The sequence below is a fragment of the Thalia democratica genome, chromosome 7, assembly GCF_965202585.1.
Source record: "Thalia democratica chromosome 7, ktThaDemo2.hap1.1, whole genome shotgun sequence".
Taxonomy (NCBI): domain Eukaryota; kingdom Metazoa; phylum Chordata; class Thaliacea; order Salpida; family Salpidae; genus Thalia; species Thalia democratica.
In genome coordinates, this window is record NC_139171.1 from 22,195,152 (window position 1) to 22,220,768 (window position 25,617).

Genomic DNA, 25,617 nt, shown 5'->3' on the forward strand with positions numbered 1-25,617 from the left:
ACTACACAAAGGTACTTTTGCTCATGGGTCACTTTTGTTGCACGAAGGCACTTTTGCTGGAGCAGACAATTTTGCATAGAGACATTTTTGCACGGGTTTTTGTTTCAATATCTTTTTTTTTTTTAATTAGTTTTTTCCTATCACTGTTACCCCTAACCCTTACCCTAGGTCGGTAAGTTATTTTATTTATTTATATTAATTTTTTTTTACTATTACGGTTACCCCTAAACCTTACCCTCGGTCGGTACCTTTTTTTTTTAATATTTTTTTTACTATAATATATATTATTTATTTTATTTTTTTTACTCCTAACCCTTATCCTCGGTCAGTAACTTATTTTTCTTTTTATATTAAGTTTTATTTAGTTTTATTTCTGTTTTTTTTTTTTCTGTATTCTTTTACTCTCGTGCAAAATGTATTTCGTGCAAAATTGACCCTACGTGCAAAACCGTCTTCGTGCAGTTTTGTTCCGTCGTGCAATTTTGTGCACTCGTGCAAATTTGGCTTCGCGCAATTTAGACCCGTTTCTGTATAATATACCTCTTAGCAAGGTATAAGCTTATATATATTATATAGTAAAAAGTTTATAGCTTGCTAAAGGCACAGTCTTGTAAATATCATTTATATAAGTAAATATAATATTATTTAACTGCTAAAAGTTTAAAACTAAAATGGATATGATACTAAGCTTTTAAATTAAAGAATTAAAACATTTGAACAAACTAACAAACTAAGTTGTAATTAATATACTTGTATAATACTTTATAAACTTAAACTAATAGTAGTGTAAAAACAATAACATATTTAAAGCTAAAAAACTATACACAGAATTGTAAATATTTTTTTTAGTTAAATAAAAGCTCTTTATACTTTTTCAATAAAATTACACTAAATAACAGAAGAAGAATTTCCTATATTAGAAAAAAAAAGTACAATTTAACAGACAAAATTTGAATTTTTTGTATAATAATGACGTCATAATACATCAAAAGCAGTTGAAATGTCTATAATTTATGCCTGTAATTAAAAGCTTTCATTTAGTGTATAAATTATAAATTAAGGACATGTATAAGTAATTTTATTACTGTTTAAGATGTGATTTTTGATTAAAAAATATGTGATTTTTGAGTTTGAAATTCGGTTTTTGGGCAGAAAGTTTTTTTTTTGAATTGTTTTTAATAAAATCTTTTTAATGAACCAAAAACACATCCAAATCATATCTCATAAGTCTAGCAAACATCACCGAACTAATCTCTACCCCTACTTAGAGTATAATTTTCCTAAACTTTACAAACAGTTTTAGTTTTTAGAAAGACCAAAAATCTTGCAAAATTATTTACTTATACTAAAGTACAAAATAATAAAAGAGATACCTTGTTTTAAACTAACAATTTTTTCAGATAGCTTTAAAATCTCTTTTAATCAAGTAAGATTTTTCAATAATAGTAACCTGCCGCTTAGCTACGCACTTTGAACACGGCGTAAAAATGTTTATCTAAGAAAGTTTGATCTTTATTTAATTATACTACGCCTAATACCCAAACATGTTAAAATCCACTAAAGATTACATTTGACTATTACTCCAAAATACCCAAAAATAAAAACCTTCACCATAAAAAAAAATATTTGTAGAAGGAATAAGAAATTTAAAGCTTTTATTTAAATATAAATTTGTTCGAACCACATACGTTTAATATATCTTTTATTTCCTTGTTCATTGAAAATTTATATAGCATACACAGATGATTATATACAAATGAAGATTTAAGAAAACATTGATTATGCTTTTATTAGTTTGTGTTTATGCATAAAAGATTATTTAGGGTTGTATTTTTTTTTAAATTAACTGGTTGCCTAGGAAAAAAAACGACACTTAAAAATAGTGTTCATAGTAGACTGTAGTTTCCTCAGTCAAGACCGGCAGTGATGGATTTAAGAAAGAGTGCTTGACATTTTTAAAATCTTAAAAGTTTTTTTTTACTTAGTTCATTTATATATGCTTATTATGGTTGCTACAATTTAAGATCACTTAAGGTAGTTATGATATTTCGACTACTTTAAGTTTTTTTAGAACTCCGTATTAGTTTTGGTGTTTTTATTAAACTCTTTTTTTTTTAATACTGTAAAATTTTGTTTATTCAATAACTGATAACAAGTTTTATTTAGTAGTTAAAATATTATATTTGCAGAAAATATGGTTTTGGACGAAGACAATCTTATACCATCAATAAAAACTTACAAGATTTTATTAGCTGAAGAAATTAGAATAAACAGGCCTATGAAGTTGAAAGTTGATCTAAATAATTGTTTAGCTCTTTATTACTTGTCAAATATTTTCAAGCTGTCAACTCCTTCAAAACATTTTAAATTCTTTATTGAGCGATTTTTCTCAACAGTTGCTGAGTCTGGCAGCTTTTTAGAACTAGATTTTATCTCGGTAGGAAAAATACTCTTAAGCAGTGGGTTAAACATTGATTCAGAACTGCAAGTATTTTATGCAGCAGATAGCTGGTTGTGCCATAACATAACTAAACGTCGCAAATATGCAAAACAACTATTATCCAAGATCCGACTTTCGCTTCTATCGATTCCAGCTTTGTACAACATATTGGAAAATAAATACTCTTTAAGCGCCACCAATGAGTGTGCTAGCTGTATTAAAGAGCTTTTATGGAACAAACAACATTTAAACACAGAAAATTTCAATGTTGCTAGAAGGTACTGCAACCAAAATAGCTTTGATATAGCTGTTTTTGGAAGGACGCATAACGAACGTAAATTAGTTACTGTTGTTGGATCGTTTTACTCTAACAGTGATTTCAAAATAAATAGTTTGCCACAAAGAAATATGATTTCATTATATCCTAAATTTATTTGCGTTAAAGGTAAGGTTTATGCGTTTGGACCCATCGAAAGAACTTTTGAAAGGTCCATGATGTCAGTTTGCAAATACTCAACTTCTACTGACTCTTGGGAACTTTTGTCTGATACGTTAGAAGAGCGTGGTTCTTATTCGTTATGTTCTTTTATGGACAGTTTTTATATCATGGGAGGGCACAGCAAGAAAAAGTACGTAATAAACTCTCTAAAATTTTGTACAAAAATGCTTAAATGGAAAAAAGTATCCCCAATGAGCCAACTAAGAAGTGATACTGCTTGCTCAGTATTCGAAGGAAGAATTGTCGTATCTGGTGGTTTTGATAATATTGGTATATCAAACACTGTTGAAGCATATGATCATGTAGCTGATACATGGACAAATATTCCAAATATGATTGAAGATAGATTTTGTCACAAATCAGTTGCAGTAAAAAACAAACTGTTTGTCGTTGGTGGAGTTAATACAAAAAGTTTTGAAGTTTTTGACTCACAAACTGATAAATTTACTTTGTTGAAAGCACCGCAACTAGGTTTTAGAAAAACATTACATCAGCCTGTCGAAGCGATCACAATTGGGAGCAAGATTTTTGTGTTTAAGAACGAAACAAATGTCTTGATTTATGATCTTGATAAAGATGAATGGTCAGCAAAATCGTTTGAAGCAATAAAAAATATAGCATTGTTTTCGTGTACTAAGCTACCTGTAGAGATGTTTTAATGAATAAGTGGAAAATCACGTCTGAAACGAAAAAATATGTAGAATTATGTTTTTGTTTGTGTAAACTTTATAATATTTTAGTTTGCATATAATATTTATGATTAAGTAAATTATTAAAATAAATGTTTCTCATTTTAAAGTTTAGTAAAGGTTAAGCTGAAACTTTTTTGGAATTTTTAAATGCTAAAGATTTAAACAAACTATTTTTTGTAAACTTTATGTAAGTTTTTTTAAGAATATTTGTAAGTTAGTAAGCTCAATAACAATATATGTTTTCTTACATTTAATGATTTATGGCGACATTTAACCTATTAATATATGATTTCTATGTTTTTTTTAAGTTGTAAGTACTTGACTAATTTTATTGTACATCACTAAATATTATGATTATACAATGTAATAAACGTTACACGGAAAGTTCAATGCTGACGTCACTGATTAATGCCAGTAAACGGTTAATCTATATTTTACATCATACACGATTTCAATCATTTCGGTTGGGACTGACTGATGAGTCCTGATCAGGACAAAACCGGTCTAAGTCTACCGAAGGTCGTGGTTTGATGATCGAATTGGTATGATCAAAGCTATTGTTAACTTGAAGTAAATATTATCGTTTCAACAGAATAAATTTTACTTGTTTTCTACTGCATCCCATTTGGCTAAAGATATTTTGTATATTCCACGTACTTGTCTCGTTTTAGTGTGAGGAATTTAAGCATTTATAATTAAGAATATTAAAGGTTCTTTTTGAGAATTCTATCCATGGTAGACATTGTATTATATTAAGTACATAGTAACACTTCAATAAAGCATTGGTATTAACTTTAACACTTGAATTAACTAAAATGTAGTCATTTTTAATTTATGACTTACTTTGAAAATTAACAAGCACAAAAAAGTTAAGCTTTTTGTAAATGCATTAGTTCAGAATGCGATCATGACTAAATAAGTTTACTTGATGAAGGTCATTAGTCCCCACCTGTATGTTAGTCATACCTCTGAGTTGAGAGGGTCATGGGTAACAACCATAATGTTAGTAGTTAGTGTCTCTAATTAGTTTAGCCTATATTAACACTGTTGCTTTAATCAAAATATGAAATATGCTGCTTGTTACTAGAAATACAAATTATTTTTTTTTTTAAATCGAAAAGACACTAAAAGCTTTAAAAAGTTGATCTAAAATGTTATTAAAAGGTATTAAAAATTTTAAATGACTGTTTTAACTGAAATTAGCTTATCTCAGATTATATGATTATAGTTATGCTACTTTTAGTTTTAGTAGATGTTTTGCGGCAATCGAATGTATTGGTTACAAGAAAATTAAACCAAGCATTATACATAGTTAGATATAACTGGATATTGAAAAGATAATTACAGCTTCAAGTATTTTACAGCTAATGTAGTCTTAAACGAAACAAGTTTTTTACTATTTTTTGTTCCTTATTTATTTAAAGTTTTCCAAAACATTTCTCAAAAATATCTTACAGTCCTACACTGAAATACCTAAAGTACTTTTTAATATTTGTTCTAATTTTTAGCTTTACCATCATATATTATATTGTTTATCATTAGTATAAAATTTTGTGAACTAAAATTATTAAAATATATTTCAACGGCTACTATTTAAAAATCAAAAAGCTTCAAAGTATTGCTGGCAAACATCTTTCAAAAGTTTTAGTTCTAAAACAAAAATGTCTGTGAATTTATTTTCAGATTCCGTTATATATTTACTGCAGTCTTTGAAAATGATAAGTGTTTATTTATGGTCTTTTATGTTGTATGGTCCTGATATGCTTTTACATCTCTTAAGAAGTAGCTTTGAGTTTTATAGAAAATGGCAAAAAAATAATCAAAAGTTAAACTGTTAGAGTTTTCTAACTACGTTTGCGAGCTCTTAATGAAATTTAACTTCATCAGAGTATTAACTTAGCTTTATATTTGTAACAAGTAAATACAAAAGATAAACTTGTTTTTTGTTGTTTACATTAATTTTGCGCCCCATCGTGTACAAGTTGTGCTTTAAGTTTTTATTCTTTTGGATTAAAAGACTTGTTTGTTACATCATAAAATACTGGTTTACGTTGATATTTTCAGATTAGTCAAGACTTATCTAGTTTAAAGTTTAATTTGTTGCAAGCATTTTATTGTTTAAAATGCAAAAAAATCTTTCATCTAGCTTATTATATACCATTTCAATTATTGCAGCCTCAAGATTTAAATAAATAAATTATTGCAGAAAATCCTATTTATATCATCCATTAACTGTTTTATTATCTATAAAGATCTTTAGAACAAGCCACAAACTAAAGTATCATTATAAATTTATAAAAAAATCAAACTATATTTTTTCACAATTTTATGTTGAAATTATATTAAAAGTAGAACTAATCAAGATTTTTTTTAGTTATTGAACTAATAAGTTCTTTATCATATTGACCTCAAATATCTATTTCTTTTAATAATATCACAAAAAGATAGTACTTTAATAATATTTTGGGTGTAAAAAGTGAGACATGTTAATAACGCAACACCACACATAAAGTTTGTTCAATTTTACGGATCTGAAACCTTTACTAAACATCAGGTCAGTCATTATGAAAAAATTGCTGGCGAGCCGAAGTTATTTAAAAGTTAAAACTTGAAACCGTAAATTATATATTCAGGTAGTATGAATTTGAGTTAAACTGAAAGATTTTTCCATAAAAAAAGCTTCTTTTATTGCTAAAAAATATAAGATTTTACGCTCAGAATAGCCGCGAGTCACAGTTTTTTTTTGTAAATGTGTGACCAGTGTTAAAAATTTTAATGAGACTTTCATTTAAAATAACAACAAAGTTTTAAGTCATTGAACATTGACGGGTCCAACAAATTTAAATATTTAAATGTTTACGTAGTATAAAAAATTTCTAAAAATAGTTTTCAATCGAAGTTTTTTTAAATCAGGAAAACAAGTGTTTTCTCTCTGAAATAAATTAACACTTATTTAGGAGCAATGTATTTTTTTTGTTTATTATAATGTTAACCTTCTAATAGAATACAAGTTTAACTGTTTTTTCAATTTAAATGAACATTAAATATTATAAAATCAGTCAAACAGAAAGCAAGTTTACATTTTGAAGATAGAATAATAAAAAGGACTCACAGTTTAATTGTAATAATATTCTAGTCAAGAACTTTCAGAACTGAACTTATTTTTTACATTAAAGTTTATTGCAAACAAACAAAATATAAAATAGAAGTACTTTTCGGACACGCTCTTCAGTATTTTTTCGTGTCAAAACAAGCTGAAATAATGATTAACTGATAAAACTAAGTATTTAAGCAAACAAATTAAATTTAACACAATAGTAAAAATTAACAAATTAAGGCAATCGTTTAATCAGAAATAATATAAATGTAACACAACTTTACTAATCAACTAATTTAAGTTCAACGAATTAAACAAAATGGTCAAATAAACAAATTTCTTTTGTTTACAGAGTTCTGGCTTTAAGCTTAAAATGTATATAGCTTCTAGAGTTTTTAGGTGAAATTCATTACGAGCAACTGATATAATTTTAAAGTTGTCCACTTTATAGTTTTCGACACACTTAGGATTAGTGATCAGGTGTTGGCCAATCGCTGAACTACTATTTAGTTTTTCCAAATCATCAAATTTCTTTTCCTCGTTACATGACTTAATCTTGTTTAAAAAGTTTTTTGGGATGTGTTGGTTGATTCTTGTAATCAAATTGTTACTCGTTCTACCCACGTATGTTTTTTTTGCATAAACATACAAATTTATAGATTACATTGCTGGTGTTTAGGGTGGGTAATTTATCTTTGTTTTTAATCTGAAACAGTTTATTGGTTGAGTATACTATTCGTAAATTAACAGATCTATAGCCATTTTCTACTATTTTCTTCAAATTATTCTGCAAAACTCTATTCTGATTGTATGGCAACTTAAGGTATACCGGACACTTTTTTGGACCAAATTTTATTGACTCAAACCTTGTCTTTGTTTTTTGTATTGTTTTCTTTATTATGTCTAGAGGGTAACCTAAAGTCGCAAAGATTCTTTCCACATTTGATAATTCTGTTTCTAAATATTTTTCAGAACAAATTTTCATTGCTCTATATGTAAGGCAACTGATTAGATTTAGTTTTTGTCTCATTGGACTGTATGAATTATAAGGGACATAGTCCCCACTGAAGGTACTTTTTCTAAAAATGTTCGTATAGAACATTTGATTCTCCCTGTTGACCATAACATCTAAGAATGCTAAATTGTTTTCAGTTGCTGTTTCCATAGTAAATTCGAGGTTTGTATGCATGCTATTCAGTTTTAATAGAAATTCATCTCTGTCTTTATCGTCTGTAAAGATGGCAAACGTGTCATCTACATAACGTTTGTAATAAATGGGAGAGATATCTTTTATGAGTTGTTGTTCATGGAAACCAACAAAAATGTTTGAGAGAATAGGACCAAGTGGCGACCCCATTGATATACCGTCAATTTGCTTATACATATGATTATTAAAGCTAAATTCTACACCACAACATGCTAATGTTAATAATTCTTTGAAGACTTCTGGTTTTAGGTATTTTGGAGCTAAGCTGTATTTAAATAGTTCATTTACAACTAAATTAATGCACTCCTTAATCGGTAAGCTGGTAAAAAGAGACTTGATATCGAAGGAACACATACTAATGTTTTCCTGACTGATTTTTAACTGTCTAATATCATCAGCGTAACTGAATGAGTCTTTAATACAATAGATCGAGTATACTGATTCTAATGGTTTCAACATTTCCACACACCATTTAGCAATCTTATGTTGCGGTGAATTAATCATTGAAAGGACTGGTCTCAGAGGTACTTTTGCTTTGTGTGTTTTTGGCAACCCATACAATCTGGGTCTGCATGATCCGGATGGGCGTATAGCGTCATAAACGCTTGCAGTGATTTTATTATTATTTTTCAAAGATAGTAATCTTCGTTGAAATGCACTTTCTATTTTTTGATCTATATAATTTTTAATCTATATAATATTTTTTTATTATATTGATTATTGTAAAGTTCTTTTTCAATTAATGTTCATTGCTTATATTCGATTTCTTGATTTTAACTCAAAGCAGCTAATTCTTAATCTATTTATACATTTGTTATAGTATATTTCGTTTAGATTTAGTTCTACTGTAAACGTTTTGACCAAATTTAAAGTATTTTCTAAAATAAGATTTTTTTAAACTTCAGTGTTTGAATTTTTAAGTACTTTGTTTTATAGAGCTTGTTTGGAGGAAAAAGACTTTTTAGTACTCATGATAATTTGTCCTTCGAGATTAAAAGATTATATCTTCTAAAAAAATATTTTCTTTACTAAAAGAAGCAACAGAGTAAAGGTATAAAAATGTTTTAATTAAAGAATTAAAGAGTTTTTTTTTAATCTAAGTATTATTTTGAATAAGGTATAGTTTTATTAACATATTTCGAATTCAGCTTCTTCTATAAAATGCGAAATATCAGTGTTGTTTCTTTAATATAAGATATGACCACCAAATGTCATGCCTAGCTTTTGTAAGTAGTATAAAGTACCTTTAAGTATCGTTTAGCTCTATGTTTAATTTAAATTTAATTATGGTTCTTAGTGTGGTTGTACATTACAGTATAACCTTACAACCTTATATACTAAAAGTAAAACACAATATGCTTTATGGATATATTTAATTTTAGTTTTAAAGTTAAAACTAGTCGAAAATTCAAAAAAAAAAAACTTTTAAAAGTCTGATCAAACTCGATGTTATAATTTTTTAAACATATATAGTTTAAACAAAAGCAACTATTATTGGAATTACTGTTTTAGTAAATTATGAATACATTGATTATGTTTTTCTTAGTTTGTGTTTTTATATAAAGATAGTTTAGGCTTGTAAGTTTTTCTTCCCGTATTAATATTAAGCAACTATATTATAAAAATATTAAGCAACTTTATGCATTTAAACTTGTTACCTTGGTAAAAAATGAAATTGAAAAATATTAACTTAAGTAAAGGATAAAATAATGTTCATAGTAGACTGTAGTTTCCATAACCAACACCGGTAGTAATGGATTTAAGAAAGAGTGTTTAACATTTATACTCTTTTTAAAAATTTATTCCATACTTAGTTCGATTATATGCGTCTATCATGTCTATCACAATCTAAGATCATTAAAGCTAATTGAGATGTTTCAGGCTAGTTGAGTTTTTTTAACTTTGATTAGTTTGATTTTATTTTGAACACGGCGTATTTCCGGTAAAAATTACCCTGCCAGCAGTGCGTACCTAGCCGACAGGTTACTGTAGCTATTTTTTTTTGTTTTTATAACAGTTTTATCTGTTGAAAATATTTAAAAAATATATTTAAGTTTAACTGCTTTCTCAGTTACTGATAGCAAGTTTTATTAAATGTTCAAAATGTATATAGAAAATCTTATTCTGGAGGAGAAAAACCTTATATAATCTACAAAAACTAATAAAGTTTTGTTAGATGAAGTTGAAGAAGAAAAACTGAACAAATTTATGAAGTTAAAAGTTCATCAAAGTAATTATTTAGCTCTTTACCATTTGTCAAATATTTGGTCAAATAGTATTATTGAGCGTTGTTTCCTAACAGTTGCTGAGTCTGACAACTTTTTAAAATTAGATTATTTCTTGGTTGGAAAAATACTGTTAGACAGTGAACAGAAAGTATATGATCATGTAGCTGATACATGGTAAAAAATGCCTAACATGGTTAAAAATAAATTTGGTCACAAATCAGTTGCATTAAAAAATAATTTATTTGTCTTTGGTTAAATTAAATTAATAAGTTTTGAAGTTTTTGACTTGCACACAGATAAGTTTACTTTGTTAAAAGGACCGGAACTAGGTTTTAGAAAAAAATTGTTAATGCCTTTTGAAGCGGTTGCGATTGAAAGCAAGATCTTTGTGTTTGTGTACGAAACAAGTGTCTTATTTTATGATCTTAATAAAAATGAATGATCTGAAAAATCATTTAAAGCAACGAAAAGTATAGCAATGTTTTTTTATGCTAAATTACCTAAATAATATTTCAGAAAGATAAAAAATATGTAGTTTAGTGCAACTTTATTTCTTTGTTTTTTGTTTACCTAACTTTAATGATACTTAATGTAAGTAACAAGTAATTAAAGTTCAAGTAAGAATTTTTTTATTAAACTTTTATGGTGTGATTTAAATAATTTTACTTTAAAGTTATTTTAAGGTTAAGCAAAAAAAATTTCGGAAGTTTTAAATACTACAGATTTAAACAAATTATTAATGTTGTAAATTTTAGTACAAAAATTAAGGGTATTATTAAGTTTGTGCATTTGTTAAAAATATAAGTTTTCCTACATTTACTAATTTATGATGAGGTTATTTTTCTTTAAATTTGTGTAATGTTGAATAGCTTTTTATCTTTATACGTATGAATGTTTGACTTTTTATACAAGATAGGTTTGTTTTACCTTTTTTCACGTAAAAATGAACCTTTATTTAGTTTTAAGTCTTAATTTTTGCTTAATTCTTATACACTTAATTAAGAAAATATTGTTTTTTTTTTTTTTAATTTTAGATGCTACTTGGCTTTCATATTACTCTCAGAGTTTGAAAAAGTAAATTAAACTGGAAAAAAATGTAGCTAAAAAGTTAATTTTTCTAATTTGTCCTTAATTTTTTTTTCTCCAGTGCATGATTTATAAACCTAAAAATATGATCTTTATTTTACGGTTATTTTTTACTTTAAAACAATAAACTAAACAGCCCTGAAGTACTTTTTAAGCTGATTAATTCATATAAGGGAAAATTATTGCTTGGTTACACACTTGCTAGCCAATCTAAACTCAAATATTTGTATTGCACTTAGCATGAAGCTGCAATGGATGATTGTAACCTTAAAAAACTTCAAGTTTCACCTGCACAATTGACACCTAAGTTTAAGAGTGATATTTTAGAGTATGAAAGCATAGTGGCAAGCAGTGTTGCTGAAGTTAAATTTAACTGTGTCACATCTGATAGTTGTGCATCATACCAAATTTGTGTAAGTTAAAGTTTGTTTTGTGAAGTAATAAAGTTAACCAGTCTGTAAGCCTGCAAAATTTACTAGAAAATATATCTCTATGATTTGACTTGTTAAAATATACAAGTTGAAATGTAGTTTTAAAATACTTACTGTTTCTATGAAAAAAAAAAATTATGTAAATTTGCTATTAAACTATCATCTAATAATGAATAAAGTTCAAATTAACATCAGATTTCAAAACTGTTGTTATTATTAAGCTAGATTTTTTTTGTTTGCACAAAATGTTTTCAAGCTAATAAAATAATCAACTAGAGGTTTATGTAGGTTATACCCACCCTAGTCTAGTCTATGAAGTTGAAAATTTTATATAAACCTCGAATTAAATACATCAAATATAAATAAATGATAAATAAAGATGTTTTGTAATATTCCAGATAGTGGTGATAGTTTAACTTAAGAAATAAATGAATAAATAAAATGTAACCAAGCTGCATGAAGATGTTATAATTACATGATTTTTTTTTTAATTTATAAAGTTACTTATCTTATCATTGTTGGTTATGTTTATTTGAATCAGATAGCATTTTCCAGTTTTTGTTGTAGAAGTTTTTATTTTTAAATTTGTAACATTACAAATTTTCAAAGCAGTCAAAAAGTATTTTTGTTTTAAATTTGCCAAGTTTTTGATATAACTTTATAAAGTAGGTAAAAATAATACCTAAGCTAAAAGTACATACTATATAAAGCTATAGTAATGTTTTAGTTTAAATTTTTGTGGAACAAAAATTATAAAAAATATTGATTTTTTTCTATACTGTTGAAATTATACTTTTTAGTTTAAATGTAAATTTATAATTAACTATAATTATTTTTTTATTTAATTTTTTAGACTTGATATTATTTTCATAACATGCATATTAACTAATTTTTTTTTGTATTAATGATTGAACCAATAATTCATCACTTCAATATAAATTACCTTGTAAGTTTTTATTTAAAATTTTTCTATCAAAAAGAGACTTGAATAGTTTTGAAGATATAAACAATCGTTTGTAAACAAACTTAAACAACTTTAAAAATCATTGGTTCTTTAATTCTTAAAACAGAGCAATACTAATGTTTTTATACTAAATTTTGTACATTTCAAACAAAATTATTTATCAAGCATTTTTTTAATCTACCATTGCTATGATTTTAAGATGATACAAAAAGTACTAAATATTGTTTGAAACTAATGAAAAACCTTTTGCAAAAATAAGATAAAGTATATGTTTTTTTGAAAATATATATTTTATTGCTGAAGAGTTTTGCAATGCACAGTTTATGCTATTTTATAAATGCTTAAACAAAAAACTACCACAAGCTATTTTGGAATTAAACTTAAAACTAAAATTTAAAGTGTACATTAAAATTGTCATTATGTGAAATTCTATATGTTTAGAGAGGTATGTCTAAATAACAATTTATAAACAAAAAATACTGATTCTCTTTTTCTGTAATTAGATATAATTAGTAAAATACGCTTTGTACCATTTTCCACTTCTAGTGAACAACACTTTTTATAGGGAGCGCAAGGCGAGAAGACAGTGCAACTTGTAGAAGGTGAAACAAACAAGTTCAAAGTTGAGGTGACGGCTGAGGATGGCACGGTGAAGTTCTACCATGTGAACATCATGAGGATGTCAGCAAGCACTGCGGCGTTGAAATCACTTCAAGTTGGTGGAACGTTGCAGCCACAGTTTGAAGCTGAATGTTTTGAGTACTCAGGTTTTGTGATTATATTGAGTAATGTAGTAAAAACTTGTAGACGTTTTGTAATTAAAGTTTTTCAAACAACTAAATCTGTTCATTTTATTTTGATGTAAAGCATTTTTTTATGTTTTTTATTTTATAGGTTTAAGTAGCTTGAAAAGCTAACTTTAATTTCAACATTTTTTTTTATCCTGCTTGGTAGGTAACAAAGCTTTAAATTTTATTTTGAAAGTGACTAATATATGTTCAACTCAATTTGACTCTAAAAATGTTCAGTTAGGTTAGGAACAAGTGTGGAAAAATTGGAAGTTAAAGCAAATTCACATGAAAAAACTGCAAAAGTTACTATAAATGACAATGAATGCAACTCAAACTGGGTTGAACTTTTTCTCAGTGAAACAAAAATAACAGTTCAAGTAACATCTCCTGATGGAACTAACACTAGTGTGGGTTTACTAAACATTTTAAAAGATTGCAATATTTCAATTTAAATATTTTGGAACATGGCGAAGTTTAATTACCCAAAAATTAATGCCAGAAGTGTAACATCTTATAATTAAAAATGTTTATATAAGTATTTATTTATAATCAAATGAGAAATATTTCTATACTTTGCATCTTATAGCTTTCAGGGTGGCCAAAAAACCTAGAATTTTAAATAATTCCTACGTTTTCTGTAGTATAATATTAATTTGATACAAAAAATCTATCATATGAATAAAAAAAATTTTCATCATCAACAACTTTTTTAATCACATTTAAAGTAGCTTTAGAGTATTTTTTTATTTATTTTTATGTTTTTATACTACTTAACAAGTTTTTTGCATTAAACTTAATTTTAATTAGAAAATAGATCCAAAAACCTGGATAAATTTTCTCAAAAACAGATGGCCATCTTGAATTTTTTTCTAAATTAAAAAAAAAGTATGTATTCAATGTTTTATTGCATTTAAAACAATATTAAATTTCTAATTTTTCAGTTAACACTATTCATTGTTATTATACAATTAGACAAAGTTAGTATACTACTTGTGATAGTATAAATCTTACTTAACACTAATCAATTTCTTGTAGGAATACTTGATAACTGTGAATAGAAAACAGTTTCCATGGCCTGTTACATTGAAAATTGATAAAGACGTGGCAAGTATGGAATGTCCAATGACATTATCTCCCTTTTATCACCCAATTAGCATAAATGGAAGTTCTTTCACTCTGTCACAGCCTTGCATGGACTTGTTGACTAGAAGGTTTTTTAACAAAACGAACTTTAAAAAACAGTTATTAAATTGATAATGTTCTCTATTTAAAAGTAGATGCATCTAGCGAATTCTAATAGTTTTTTTTATATAACTTTAAGTTTGTTGTTTTATTGTTTAATTTAAAATTTTCAGGTCTAAGGTGAACCCATCGGATGGTAAAACATTGAGTACTGAATGGAAAAATGTGAACTCTGATCTTGATCAGAAGTTAACCACTGCTGATGCAGATTCTCCATACAGTTACAAAGGTTTATTGTTACATTTTTTATGAAAAAAGTATGCTGAGATTTAGCTAAAAATGTAAAAAAAATACTGTTTTTGTAGACTAAAGGTGTTATGCTGCTAATAGAATGTTAACAACTTTACTGAGTCTACAAATTACAAAGTATAGAATAAACCTGTTTGTGAAATTATATTTACAACAAAAAAAAATACATTGCAATATAAAATAAAATAATAGGGTGCAAGGAAGTGGTGCAACTTGGAAAGATGGGTGAACACGTGAAGAGGAACATGTACAAAAACGAACTAATCAAAGAAGAAGTTTCCAGCTGTCCATGGTACAGTGACTCATTGCTTGAATCTAACTTCGCCACTAATTCTTCCAGCCCTTTGTACATGGACCACAAAATAGAAGTACTTGCACTAACTTGATTTTTATTATATTGTAACTTTTTTTAATGTAAAAAAACGAAGCACAATAGAATATATACTTTTAAAATTGTAATGATCTAAATGTAACAAATTTTAAAGTGAAACTAGTCACTAAAACTGATTGAGTCTTTTATCCTTTGGTTACAAAAAAGCAGAAACTACTGCAGTAAAACTTTTTAGTATGTCAAATAACCAACTAATCACTAACAGTAAACTTATATACAAGAGACTTATGTTCATCATAACAAAATGTGCTTTTTTACAGTTTTCTTTTTATTTTTTGAAACAAATTGATCAAATCAAATATTTTCAAGGTGAGAAGCTGGCAGAAGAGGTTGCAGCAAATGTCAACAGAAACAAGCTCGACAATGCTGAACAAGAAAGCAGAAAACCTGATGAGCACATACAAGTTGAAGCTGCCCCAGCAAGGAGATCAGCTCAGTAAAGACCAGCAGAAGATCATATCAGACTTATTGCAGGAAGCTTCGTCTTGCTATGCTGCTTGCATCGCTGACATGGGGAAGAATGCTGATTTCCACTTGAAGCTTGCTCACTGCCTGGAAGAAAAGTATTTGCTGGACCACATGTTTGGGGTCGGAACTAAAACTGTTAGTTTATGTTTGTTTTGGATTTAAAAGTTCATCATTTTTACAACTTTATATTCATGTATGGTCTAAGTAACATCTGGGATACAGTTTATACTTTTTTATTTTATAACTTTTAAGAACAAACTTAAACAGAAAAAAATACCAAGACAGTGTTAATACATTTACTCATTAATAATTTGTTTAAGCCTATAGTCAATCTAACAAAGTATAAGTTTGCTAGTTTTTTAAGTTTTAAAGTTGAAGACTTTTTAAATCCAGTTTGTCTAGGTTTGGTGAATTTTTCAACTGAAACTGATTTATTTTACAAAAACTTGAGACGGTTTTGTTTTGACTTGAAAACTTATAGTAGTGAGGTTTTTAAACAAGCACACACCTTATAGTTTTATTTCCCAAGTTTCCTATTTTATTTTAACGTAATAGCTCATGTTCACACTGTTGCAAAAATTCGTTAAAACTAAACAAACTGACAGGAAAGTAGCAGCTCGAACGTTCAGCCTTCCAAATCTTCGTCAAAGTTGGAGGAGTGCTGGGCGATATGCTCCCTCCACGGCGTGTTCAAAGGTCAACCGTTGGCCAATCAGCTGATAGCCATCGATAAGGAGTACAAGTTGTTGTTGGCCAATCACAATCAGGTAAAAGCCGATCACGTGATGGCGCTGTACGAGTGGAGAGCTAAAACAGCTGTTAGTTGTTATATGAGTATTTCTGTTCAACACTAAGGTACCAAGTTAAATATTTGTTTTGTAATAAAACAAACATTTTCTCAGGTATCAAGTTCATCAGCGCAAACGAGTGATGAGAATTTGTTGATGCAAGCTCAACTGAAGTGCATGGACGCGTTCTGCACCGATGTTAAAAACATACAATGCAATCTTCACTTGGCCAGGATCATGCTTCTCAACGATCAGCCTGTTGATAAATTGTTGATCAATGTTCTCAGGAACGCGCTTGTCATTGACCCAAATAACATTGAAGCCAGGTTGATATATTTTTATATATGGTAAAAGTTTGATTTGAAACAGGTGTTAAAATTTAAAGTAATTGAGGAAAATATTTTAATCTTTAAGTGATAAAATAGTTTAGTTGTGATTAAGTCTTAGTTCACAGTTTTTTCTGTATGTAATTGCTGGTTAGCTCAGTTGTTGATAATCAACACTACCCGAAGCTAATTTCAAAATCTTTAAAACATTTTAAGCCTTAAATCAATTTTAAACTATTTTACCTAGACCATGGTTTCATTAAGTTTTATTGAAAGCTTTGTTCAGTTAAAAAGCAACATTTAATAGGCTTATTCAACTAGTTGAGGATTAGGTATAAACTTACACACATTGTTCTTCGGTTGAAAATTACACTTTTACAATAGGTTTTTGTACGGATACGCAGTATGCAGTACTAATGATACAAATGAGTTGCAAAAGGGAGTCTTGTATTTGCATCAGGGATTAGAATATTTTCTACGACAAGTGTTCCTACTTGCTGATAATCCAGGTTCTTATTTTTTTGTATTTAGTATGAATTGCTTGAATGTCTTTAAGATTACTTTTCCAGTTATTTTGGAGTGTGATTTAAATTTAAATAGCTCTTGTTTTTAAATAAACCTAACTTATTTTTTATAATTTGACTACTGCTGCATAATTTAGATTAAAAAGTTTATTTTGCTGTTAAATATTAAAACTTAATTAAGTTTCTTTTTACTTAATACATTTATATAGATTTGATTTTGTTACTTATAACTTTACTTTTAACTTAATTTTTGTAAATTATATTATAGCTACCACAGTTTTAGTATTGTTTCATAAACCAACACAAATTTTAGTATTGCTAAAAGTGTAATTACTTAAACTTGCAAATAAACCTTTTTAACTTTTGATTGTAATTGAAGTGTTTAGAAACTTTCATATAGTCAATATCAATTATTTTTTATCAACAAACAGAACTCACCCAAACTTGCAGTACAATTTTCCACTGCCAAGATTTCTGGCGAAGTACCAACATTTTCCTCTACAAATGTTTCATACTACTTGCTGAACAACTAGAAAAATCACCAGTTGAAAATTTCCACACTTCCAAACAAGTTTTGCACGTGTAAGTATGTGAGAAAGTGGTGTGTTTAAATTTTGTTGAGTTTATATGGGTGCACGACAATTTAAATTCTAGTAATATTGAGTTATTTTAAGTTGTACATTTTAATAATTTTTCCAAGTTTTTTTATAACATAATCTAAACTGTTAGACCTACATGAGCTTATTACTTGTTTCAAAATTAAATGATTATTTAAGATGAGGCTTTAAAAATTATTTATAAAAATTAATTTTTTTCAAATCTGTTAAATCTTATAAACTTAGTGTGTGAAAAAGTGGTGTTTTTAGTATAAAGTATTTTGAGTTTTTATTTGCAGGGTTGCTTTGAATATTACCATAGTCTTTTAAGTTAGACCTACATTTATTTTTATATATAATTTTTTGAGATTTATTAAAATTTTTTATAACAATTTTAATTATCATATAACCTCAGTATGTGACAAAATGGTCGTTTTGAAACGAAATATTTGATTTTTTTATTTCAGGGTGGCCTTGAACGTTTCAATGGTGCTGTGTTGCTTGCAGAACTCGAAAAGCGAACTTTATCGACAGGTTAGGTGGTAATGTAAATATTTTTAAATTTTGCCTTTTTTTTTTGTTTACATGCCTTAAAAATCGAGTGCAAGTAAAAGTAGCTCAAACTGTTTTGATTTGAATTCATTTAGAAATTTATGTATATAATTTTGAATGCAATGTTATTTCTTACAAGCAATTAGCTTTTCTCAAATGGTAAGAAGGCAAAACTGTTAAAATTAAATTCTAGAGTTTAACAAATTTATTTTTGATATGTGTATTTGTTACATATAAATAAAGTTTTACAAATTGGTAACCTGTGAACATTTTTGAATATTTATATTTTTTATTAGTTTTGATTTTTTTAGACAAAGTTTCTAAAATAAAATTTAGCCTACTTTTTAAAACTACTAGGACTAAATACTAATACCTATTGATTTGTTAGTTAACTAGTTCTTAGTTTTGAATGGACATATCAAATATACATTTGTAAAAATTTTTTTTGATGAAATTTTTCAACTTAATGATAATAGAAATTTTCAAAAAAAATTATTCAGCTATTTATTATAATTTATAACTATATTGAACATTTTAAGAAAAAAAAAATCTTATAGTTTAAACTGTTAAGAAATTGTTGATTAGTAAAAACTAGTTATATAGATGTTTTTTCATCTCTATGTATAACAAAATACAAAAATCAAGATAAGTTATTATAAAAACATTTTACTACGTTTTTTAAGAATAGAAAAGTTATGAAATAAAGCAGTCTTAAATTTTTTACTAATAAATTGTATGATAAATATTTTACATTTTTAAGTTTGTAAAGTTTTTTTTAGTTTCTTAGTTGTATTTAGCTAAATGATAACTAATGATAAAAAAGTTAATATTTAGTTTAATATTATGTAAAACTCCACAAAAAAAATTTGATTTGTTTTTCTTTACAGAAAAAGTACAAATTCTATAGATCATATTTTAAATATTAAAAATAACAAGAAAAAAGTCAAAGAATATTAAGCTATGTTTAAAATCTGAATTTTTTTATTTAAGTTTGAATGGATACTACTGACGTCACACTACAAACTGCTGATGCAAATACGCTCCTGTGATTGGTTGATAATGAAGAGATGTGAGAATCTCGGTGTCATGATTGGCTCATCGACGTTGCCACGTGACAAGACCTTGCTTCACTTTCAAATAAAGGTTTGTTGTTTGGTTAATGTAAACTTAGTTTTGTTCATTTAGTATTCCCCTTTTTGTCTTATAACTATAGCCGAAAATAAATGTCTACTTGATATTTCATAAAAAAAATAAAGAAAAACATTTTTTTAAGTGTTTTGTTTCAAGTTTTAAACTTTTCAAACATTAATGTTCAATTTAACATTTTTTATCACATCCGATTTACTACAGTTTTAATTAAAAAACAACTTTGAACAAGAGTTATTTTAATAAAAAATATTATCTTTTAATGCAATATCAATTTTTAATTTAAAAGAATAATTATTTTTTACTGAAATAGCTTTAAAATTCATTTTTTTAAAGCTTAAAAATATGTAAGAGTTTAACTACTACAAATTGAATTTTTTATCTAATTATTTCTCCAATTCTTTAAAGTGTTCATCATTTAAACAATCATTTATTTTAATTACTTATGGTTTTTAATTTTCTTAGTTATCAAATTATTTTCTACTAAATTGCAATGTTTTGTCCTACTTAAAAATTGTTAAAAAGACAATGTTTTATTTATAGTTTTACCGCATAAACTGTTTAATAGACAGTTGACTTTTTGATAAACTGGAAAAAAAAATTTTAATGTCGACTTAACTCCTTAACTTATATTTTGTAAACTAAAAAAGTTTTGGTTTTACAAAGTTTTTAAATTAGAATATTTTTTTTTAGTTTTAAGGATAGTTTACATTATCATTTTAGTATCTTTTAGACTGTTTTTAAAATCAGAATACTTTTAAGCTTTAACTTTTAACTTTTGAAAACTTTAACTTCATGTAGTTAGATATACGTTAAATTCTTATTAAGCAAACTGTGTAAGCAAACTTTTATGTAAGTAAATATTTAGTGTTTTTGTAAACCATATGATAAGTTTTAAAAATGCTAAGATAGCACAAAAATATCACCTTTATTCATTTTGTTTTAGTCTAAAATTATTTTAAGGTAATTTTTTTGATGAAACTCACTTTGTTTCAAACGATACAATCAAAAGTTTTAAATCTGTGCTTGTTGATATTTTTATACAGTTCAATTGCTATTCGTAACTTTTTACTTTCTAGTTTAGCAGATTTTATTTGCTATTGTCAGCAGTTTAAGTGGTTTTGAAGATGTTTCAAGAGTCACTTGAAAGTTTAGCCAATGTTGTATTTGTTTTTATCGTCATCTTACCACTGTTTATAAACTAAGCATGTGGTGAAATTATTCGTCCTTATTAAACGGTACTAACAGAAAACTTTTATAACAAATATCTAGAAACTTAAATAATTAAGCATTCTGAATTCTAAACCTTAATTTCTAGTTTTAAATTTTTTAAGTGGAAGTTTGAATACAAAAGTTTTATTTTATTTTAAATATTTTATTAAAAGTGTTCTTTTAATGCCACTTTTAACCCCAATAATAGTTTAGTCTTTAAATTCTTGTTTAAAAACTTTATACGAAACAAACATTATGAATTTAATATCAAATAATATACAAAAGGTGAACCAGATAGCAGTTCGGACGCAACCTTGCAACAACACGGCGTTGTACAAACTAGGTGGCGCACTGTACGATTTGTACGAGTTGAACGATGACGTAGACTTGCTGCAAGACGCCACAAACTGCTTCCAACTCTGCATTGATTTGGAAGGCAAACCGAAGCATGACAAAAACGTTCCACAGCTTTTACAAGGTTTGTTTATTATTATATTTGAGATTGCAATGTAGTTTTAAAACACTTTACAACTTTTACAATAACTTGTTTTGTGTATATATAGATTAAAGTTTTTGAATTATTTTGTTTGTTCCAATTTTGCTTTTTTTCTTTAATTAAAAAGAGTAGAATACAAAATTTTTTTTTGCTTTTTGATATTTATATTTAAGATGACATTAAGTTATATAAGTTCTTATATTGTGTAATATTTCTTAAATATAATAGAACTACATGTAAAACCTGTTTAAAAAGTTAAAAATAGTTCTTTCAAAATTTAACGAAGGCCACACCTTTGTATCTAGTTTTTTTTTCAAATATCTTAATTATTGTACTGCACATATTTAAGGCAATTATATAGGTTAAACGTTATAAAAATGTATTATATTACTAGTGTTTGTCACTACTTAATTCTACTAACTTAGTTTGATGACTGTTTTGAATTCACTGATCTAAAATCAAATTTTTAAATCAGTTTAAAGAGTTACTGTAATGTGCTTATATAATTAATCTTTTTTATATATATTCTATTTAAAACCAAGTGTTTTACATCAAGTTTTTTTTTCCCAGATCAAACATGCTTTAAAACATACTGTATAATGTTTCTAACATATTTAAAAACTAGGTAAAAATAAAATCTTTCTCAGTCTCTACATTTTGTAAGGAAAATACTTCGGTATAAATTAAATTAAATCTGTACTTTATTCATACTTAGATAAATTATATTAATGTCTTGACTTAATGTAAAATTTTGAAGAGAAATTTTAATAAGTCAAACGTTGAAGAAGTTTATGTCGCGATTTCCAGTACAATCTCATTTTGATAAGTGTTTACAAATGTTATATACTAGCTTAAAATACAATTTTCCTATTCCAGACCAGTCGTGGTGGAAAGAGCTCCAAAAATCAAAACAACCAAAACAAAACCAAACTGGCAAAAATCCCCCGACCAAAAAGCAACCCTCCAAAGACTCCGTTAAGAACAAGCCCGCATCCAAGTTCACAGCGGCCAACAGGAACAAGCTGACGCCCAAAAAAGCCCCTAACACGAAAACACCCACTGTGAGGAACATCAAGAACAAGTCCGCTTTGAACAAAACTTCTGCGCAGAAAGCAACAGTGAAAAGCGAACCTAAGGTTGATGAAGTTAAAAACACAGAGAAAAATGAAGTTACCAAAGATGCTTTTGCGAAAAATGAAACTTCTAGTGAGATTTTGTCTTCCGGTGAACTTAATGCCAAATCATATCTGCCGAGATTAGGTCTGGCAAGGGCGATCAGTAAGAAAGACCAGGAAAAAGCAGTGGAGATTTACAATGAAGTTATTAAAATGAATCCAGAGGTATCTGCTATGTATTGCTGTTTTTTTGTATTTGTAATTTTTTCTGACTGTTTTTATGTCATTTTCAAGAAAAAAATTACAAAATTTTTAAAACAATCTTAAACTCTGTTTTTAAGTTTTTAGTAAGGTAAATATTACATTTTTAATAATAAAACTACTACAGTATTTTTTCCTATTTGATCTTAGTGTTTATATTTTATAATAGATAAGTTTTTATTGTAAAATACTATTTATTTATAATTGTTTTAGTTCTAAACTTTAAACACCTTACTTGATTTTTATAGGTTTTTTAAAATTTATTTTATTTTTGATAAATAAAGTATGAAATTTGTAGAAAAAAAATTAGATTAAATAATATATTTGTTTTATAGGAGCACGATGCCTATATAGAACTAGCAGATTTGTACAAATCAAAAGGAAATTTGTTAGAAGCTGTTGAAGTTTACTGCAAGTCTGTTTCTTATTTATATGTAGACAACACTTTAGTTAAGTTATAAAATATTAAAAGTTATAGTTCTATCATTTATTGTTTAATATTTTGAATTAGGTTTGTGTTTTCAACAAAAATTAGTACTATAACTAATTTTAACTTTTAAATAACATCATTCGTTTGTTTGTTTTATTTGAACAAACATTAAAGATTTAATCCATCAGCTTAGCTACTTTAACCTTTTCTTTTCTTTAAATTGTGCCAACCGTGTTAAACACAAATTGAAAACTGTATTTCTTTTATTTTTTTTATCTTAATCAAAAGCCCTAGGTCTAATTAAACAGTAAAACCCGGAAAAACAAGTGCCTTTATTGACAGAAAGCTTTACAACTTTTTCTACAAAAAAATCTCCGAGTTATTTTCCACAATCGCTTTGAGCGTTTAGCTTTTAAGGCTTTTACTGAGTTTAACTTACTTATTAGGTTTAACTTAGTAATTAACAAGTATGTAATAAACTTAATATAAATAGTTTCTTTAATGAAGTGAATTTATTGAAAAAGTGATTTTAATCTGAAAAGTGTAGTGTAATCAAAGTAGAAGTGATAAAGCAGCTAATATATTAGTAGAATAAAACTGCGAATACAAACACAACAAGTAAACACCAAATTCTACAAATTAAAATGTTCTCAATGATGTTCTTTAAATTTCTGAATGTCACAATCTTAAATACAAAAATAGGTTTTACTAATAATACTACTAATAATACAGAGTCTTAATATATGTCGTGCCTCATGCACAACGATGGCTAAACTGAGCCCAAAACAATACAAATAAAAATAAAGATCTTATAAAATGAAAATCATTAAAAAGTTCTAAATCAATTAGTATCTTAAGGTCTTAAATTTTGTGTGCCTTCCGCACGGTCTTACAGCTAACTGAGCGTAAAAACAAAAACTGCTAAAGTATTATTATGTGGTTTGATATTCAATCGTCTAACGCCCCCTGGCTGTCATTTGAAAAACAACAAAATATACATTTTGTTACAGCAGAAGACTTTAACTTACACTGAAATTCTTACAAAAAATCCCCTCAAAGCAAACAATCAACGTAAAACTTCTCATTAAACTAAATAAATGTTATCAGATTCCCGTCGTGGGCATCGAACGATGATGCTGGTTACGATGACGCTTATATAAGCGGAGAGATAGTTCATCTGCTGATGAAGATCGAGTCATTCGATGACCCCAGGTTGGAAGATCACATGATCAGATGGGGAAGGGTACTTGGATTCAGTTAGTTTTAAAAATTATATTTTGAAAAGTAAATTGAGTTTTGGAGTGAGTATAAGATTTGTTTTACAATTTCAAATTATATATACAAAAAAAGTAAAACGACAAACTATAGATAAAACACATAATAAAAAGTTATTGAAAATGTTTTAAGTTTAAACATAGGCTCTGTTATATAAATTTTGAACATAGATTCTGTTACTAGTTATTTTTGATTTTTTCAATTACATTTAATAATGGTTTTTACTTTAAAATATTCTTCTGAAAAGGCTTTTTTTTAATTATTTACAAACTTTTAGATTGTTTGTTCCTTTATGAAACACATATTTTATATGTATTTTATCAGAATTTTTTTTACAATAATAAGTTGACTTTACTATCTGTATGTCACATTTCTAATAACTTTTTTATTTTTATTAGTTTCAGATAGTTAAAAAAAAAGTGTATTAACTATTTATTTTCAGGTATTTTAGAAAAGCATGTTACCATATTAGAAAGCAAAAACAAAAATGAATTATTGAGAAAAATATACTGTGGAGTGAATCACAAAGATGAAAATGATAAAGATGTTCAACAGTTCTTTAAATTCAAATTTTGGATTTAATTCCTTTATTGTATTGTAGTTATTCATTTTATTTACACATCTTTTTACCTACTTAGTATTATTTTTCTATCTCAAATCAATCTTTTTTTTACAAGCACTGTATTTTAAGCACTGTGTGAAAACTATTTAGAAAAACTGCAAATTTGTTTTAATCTGATTATTTTTTACAAGCTGTTTGTAAAAGTAACAGCTAAGATAAGATGATATATAATGAAAGCTTATTTAAATGGTAAAGAAATATTTTTTAATATATTTTTGTTTTTAGTTTATTTTATTTTTTCTTACGTATTTTTTTTTTAATTAGTTTTGATTTCTTTTAGTACTTGCTAATTCTTAATAAAAAATGTCCTATTCTTTTTAAATCAAAAAATTTTCAAAAGTTTCATGAATATTAGTTTTAGTGTTTAATAAAAAATCAAAATATCATACTTTTTAATAAGTGATGTTTACTGTATACGAATAAAACTTTAGTAACGAAAAATAAATAACACTCATTTGATTATTCACGAATATAGTTTTTTTTAATTTT

General features: G+C 26.7%; 2 protein-coding genes across 2 annotated transcripts; both read left to right on the forward strand.

Moving 5' to 3' along the window:
* The first annotated feature begins 2,194 nt into the window (after positions 1 to 2,194).
* Positions 2,195 to 3,598, forward strand: LOC145841172 (kelch-like protein 38). The gene has a single exon (XM_082948543.1). The coding sequence runs from the start codon at positions 2,195 to 2,197 to the stop codon at positions 3,596 to 3,598; it is 1,404 nt and encodes a 467-aa protein (XP_082804669.1).
* A 7,902-nt stretch (positions 3,599 to 11,500) lies between these two features.
* LOC145840415 (uncharacterized) lies at positions 11,501 to 25,273 on the forward strand. Its single transcript, XM_082947670.1, has 18 exons — positions 11,501 to 11,662; positions 13,210 to 13,411; positions 13,673 to 13,842; positions 14,471 to 14,646; positions 14,791 to 14,906; positions 15,119 to 15,294; positions 15,627 to 15,920; positions 16,391 to 16,603; positions 16,688 to 16,899; positions 17,284 to 17,408; positions 17,855 to 18,005; positions 18,487 to 18,553; positions 19,562 to 19,714; positions 21,215 to 21,407; positions 22,302 to 22,765; positions 23,137 to 23,216; positions 24,339 to 24,487; positions 24,949 to 25,273. The coding sequence occupies exons 1-18, from the start codon at positions 11,501 to 11,503 to the stop codon at positions 25,086 to 25,088; spliced, it is 3,243 nt and encodes a 1,080-aa protein (XP_082803796.1). The 3' UTR covers positions 25,089 to 25,273.
* The last annotated feature ends 344 nt before the right edge of the window (positions 25,274 to 25,617 follow it).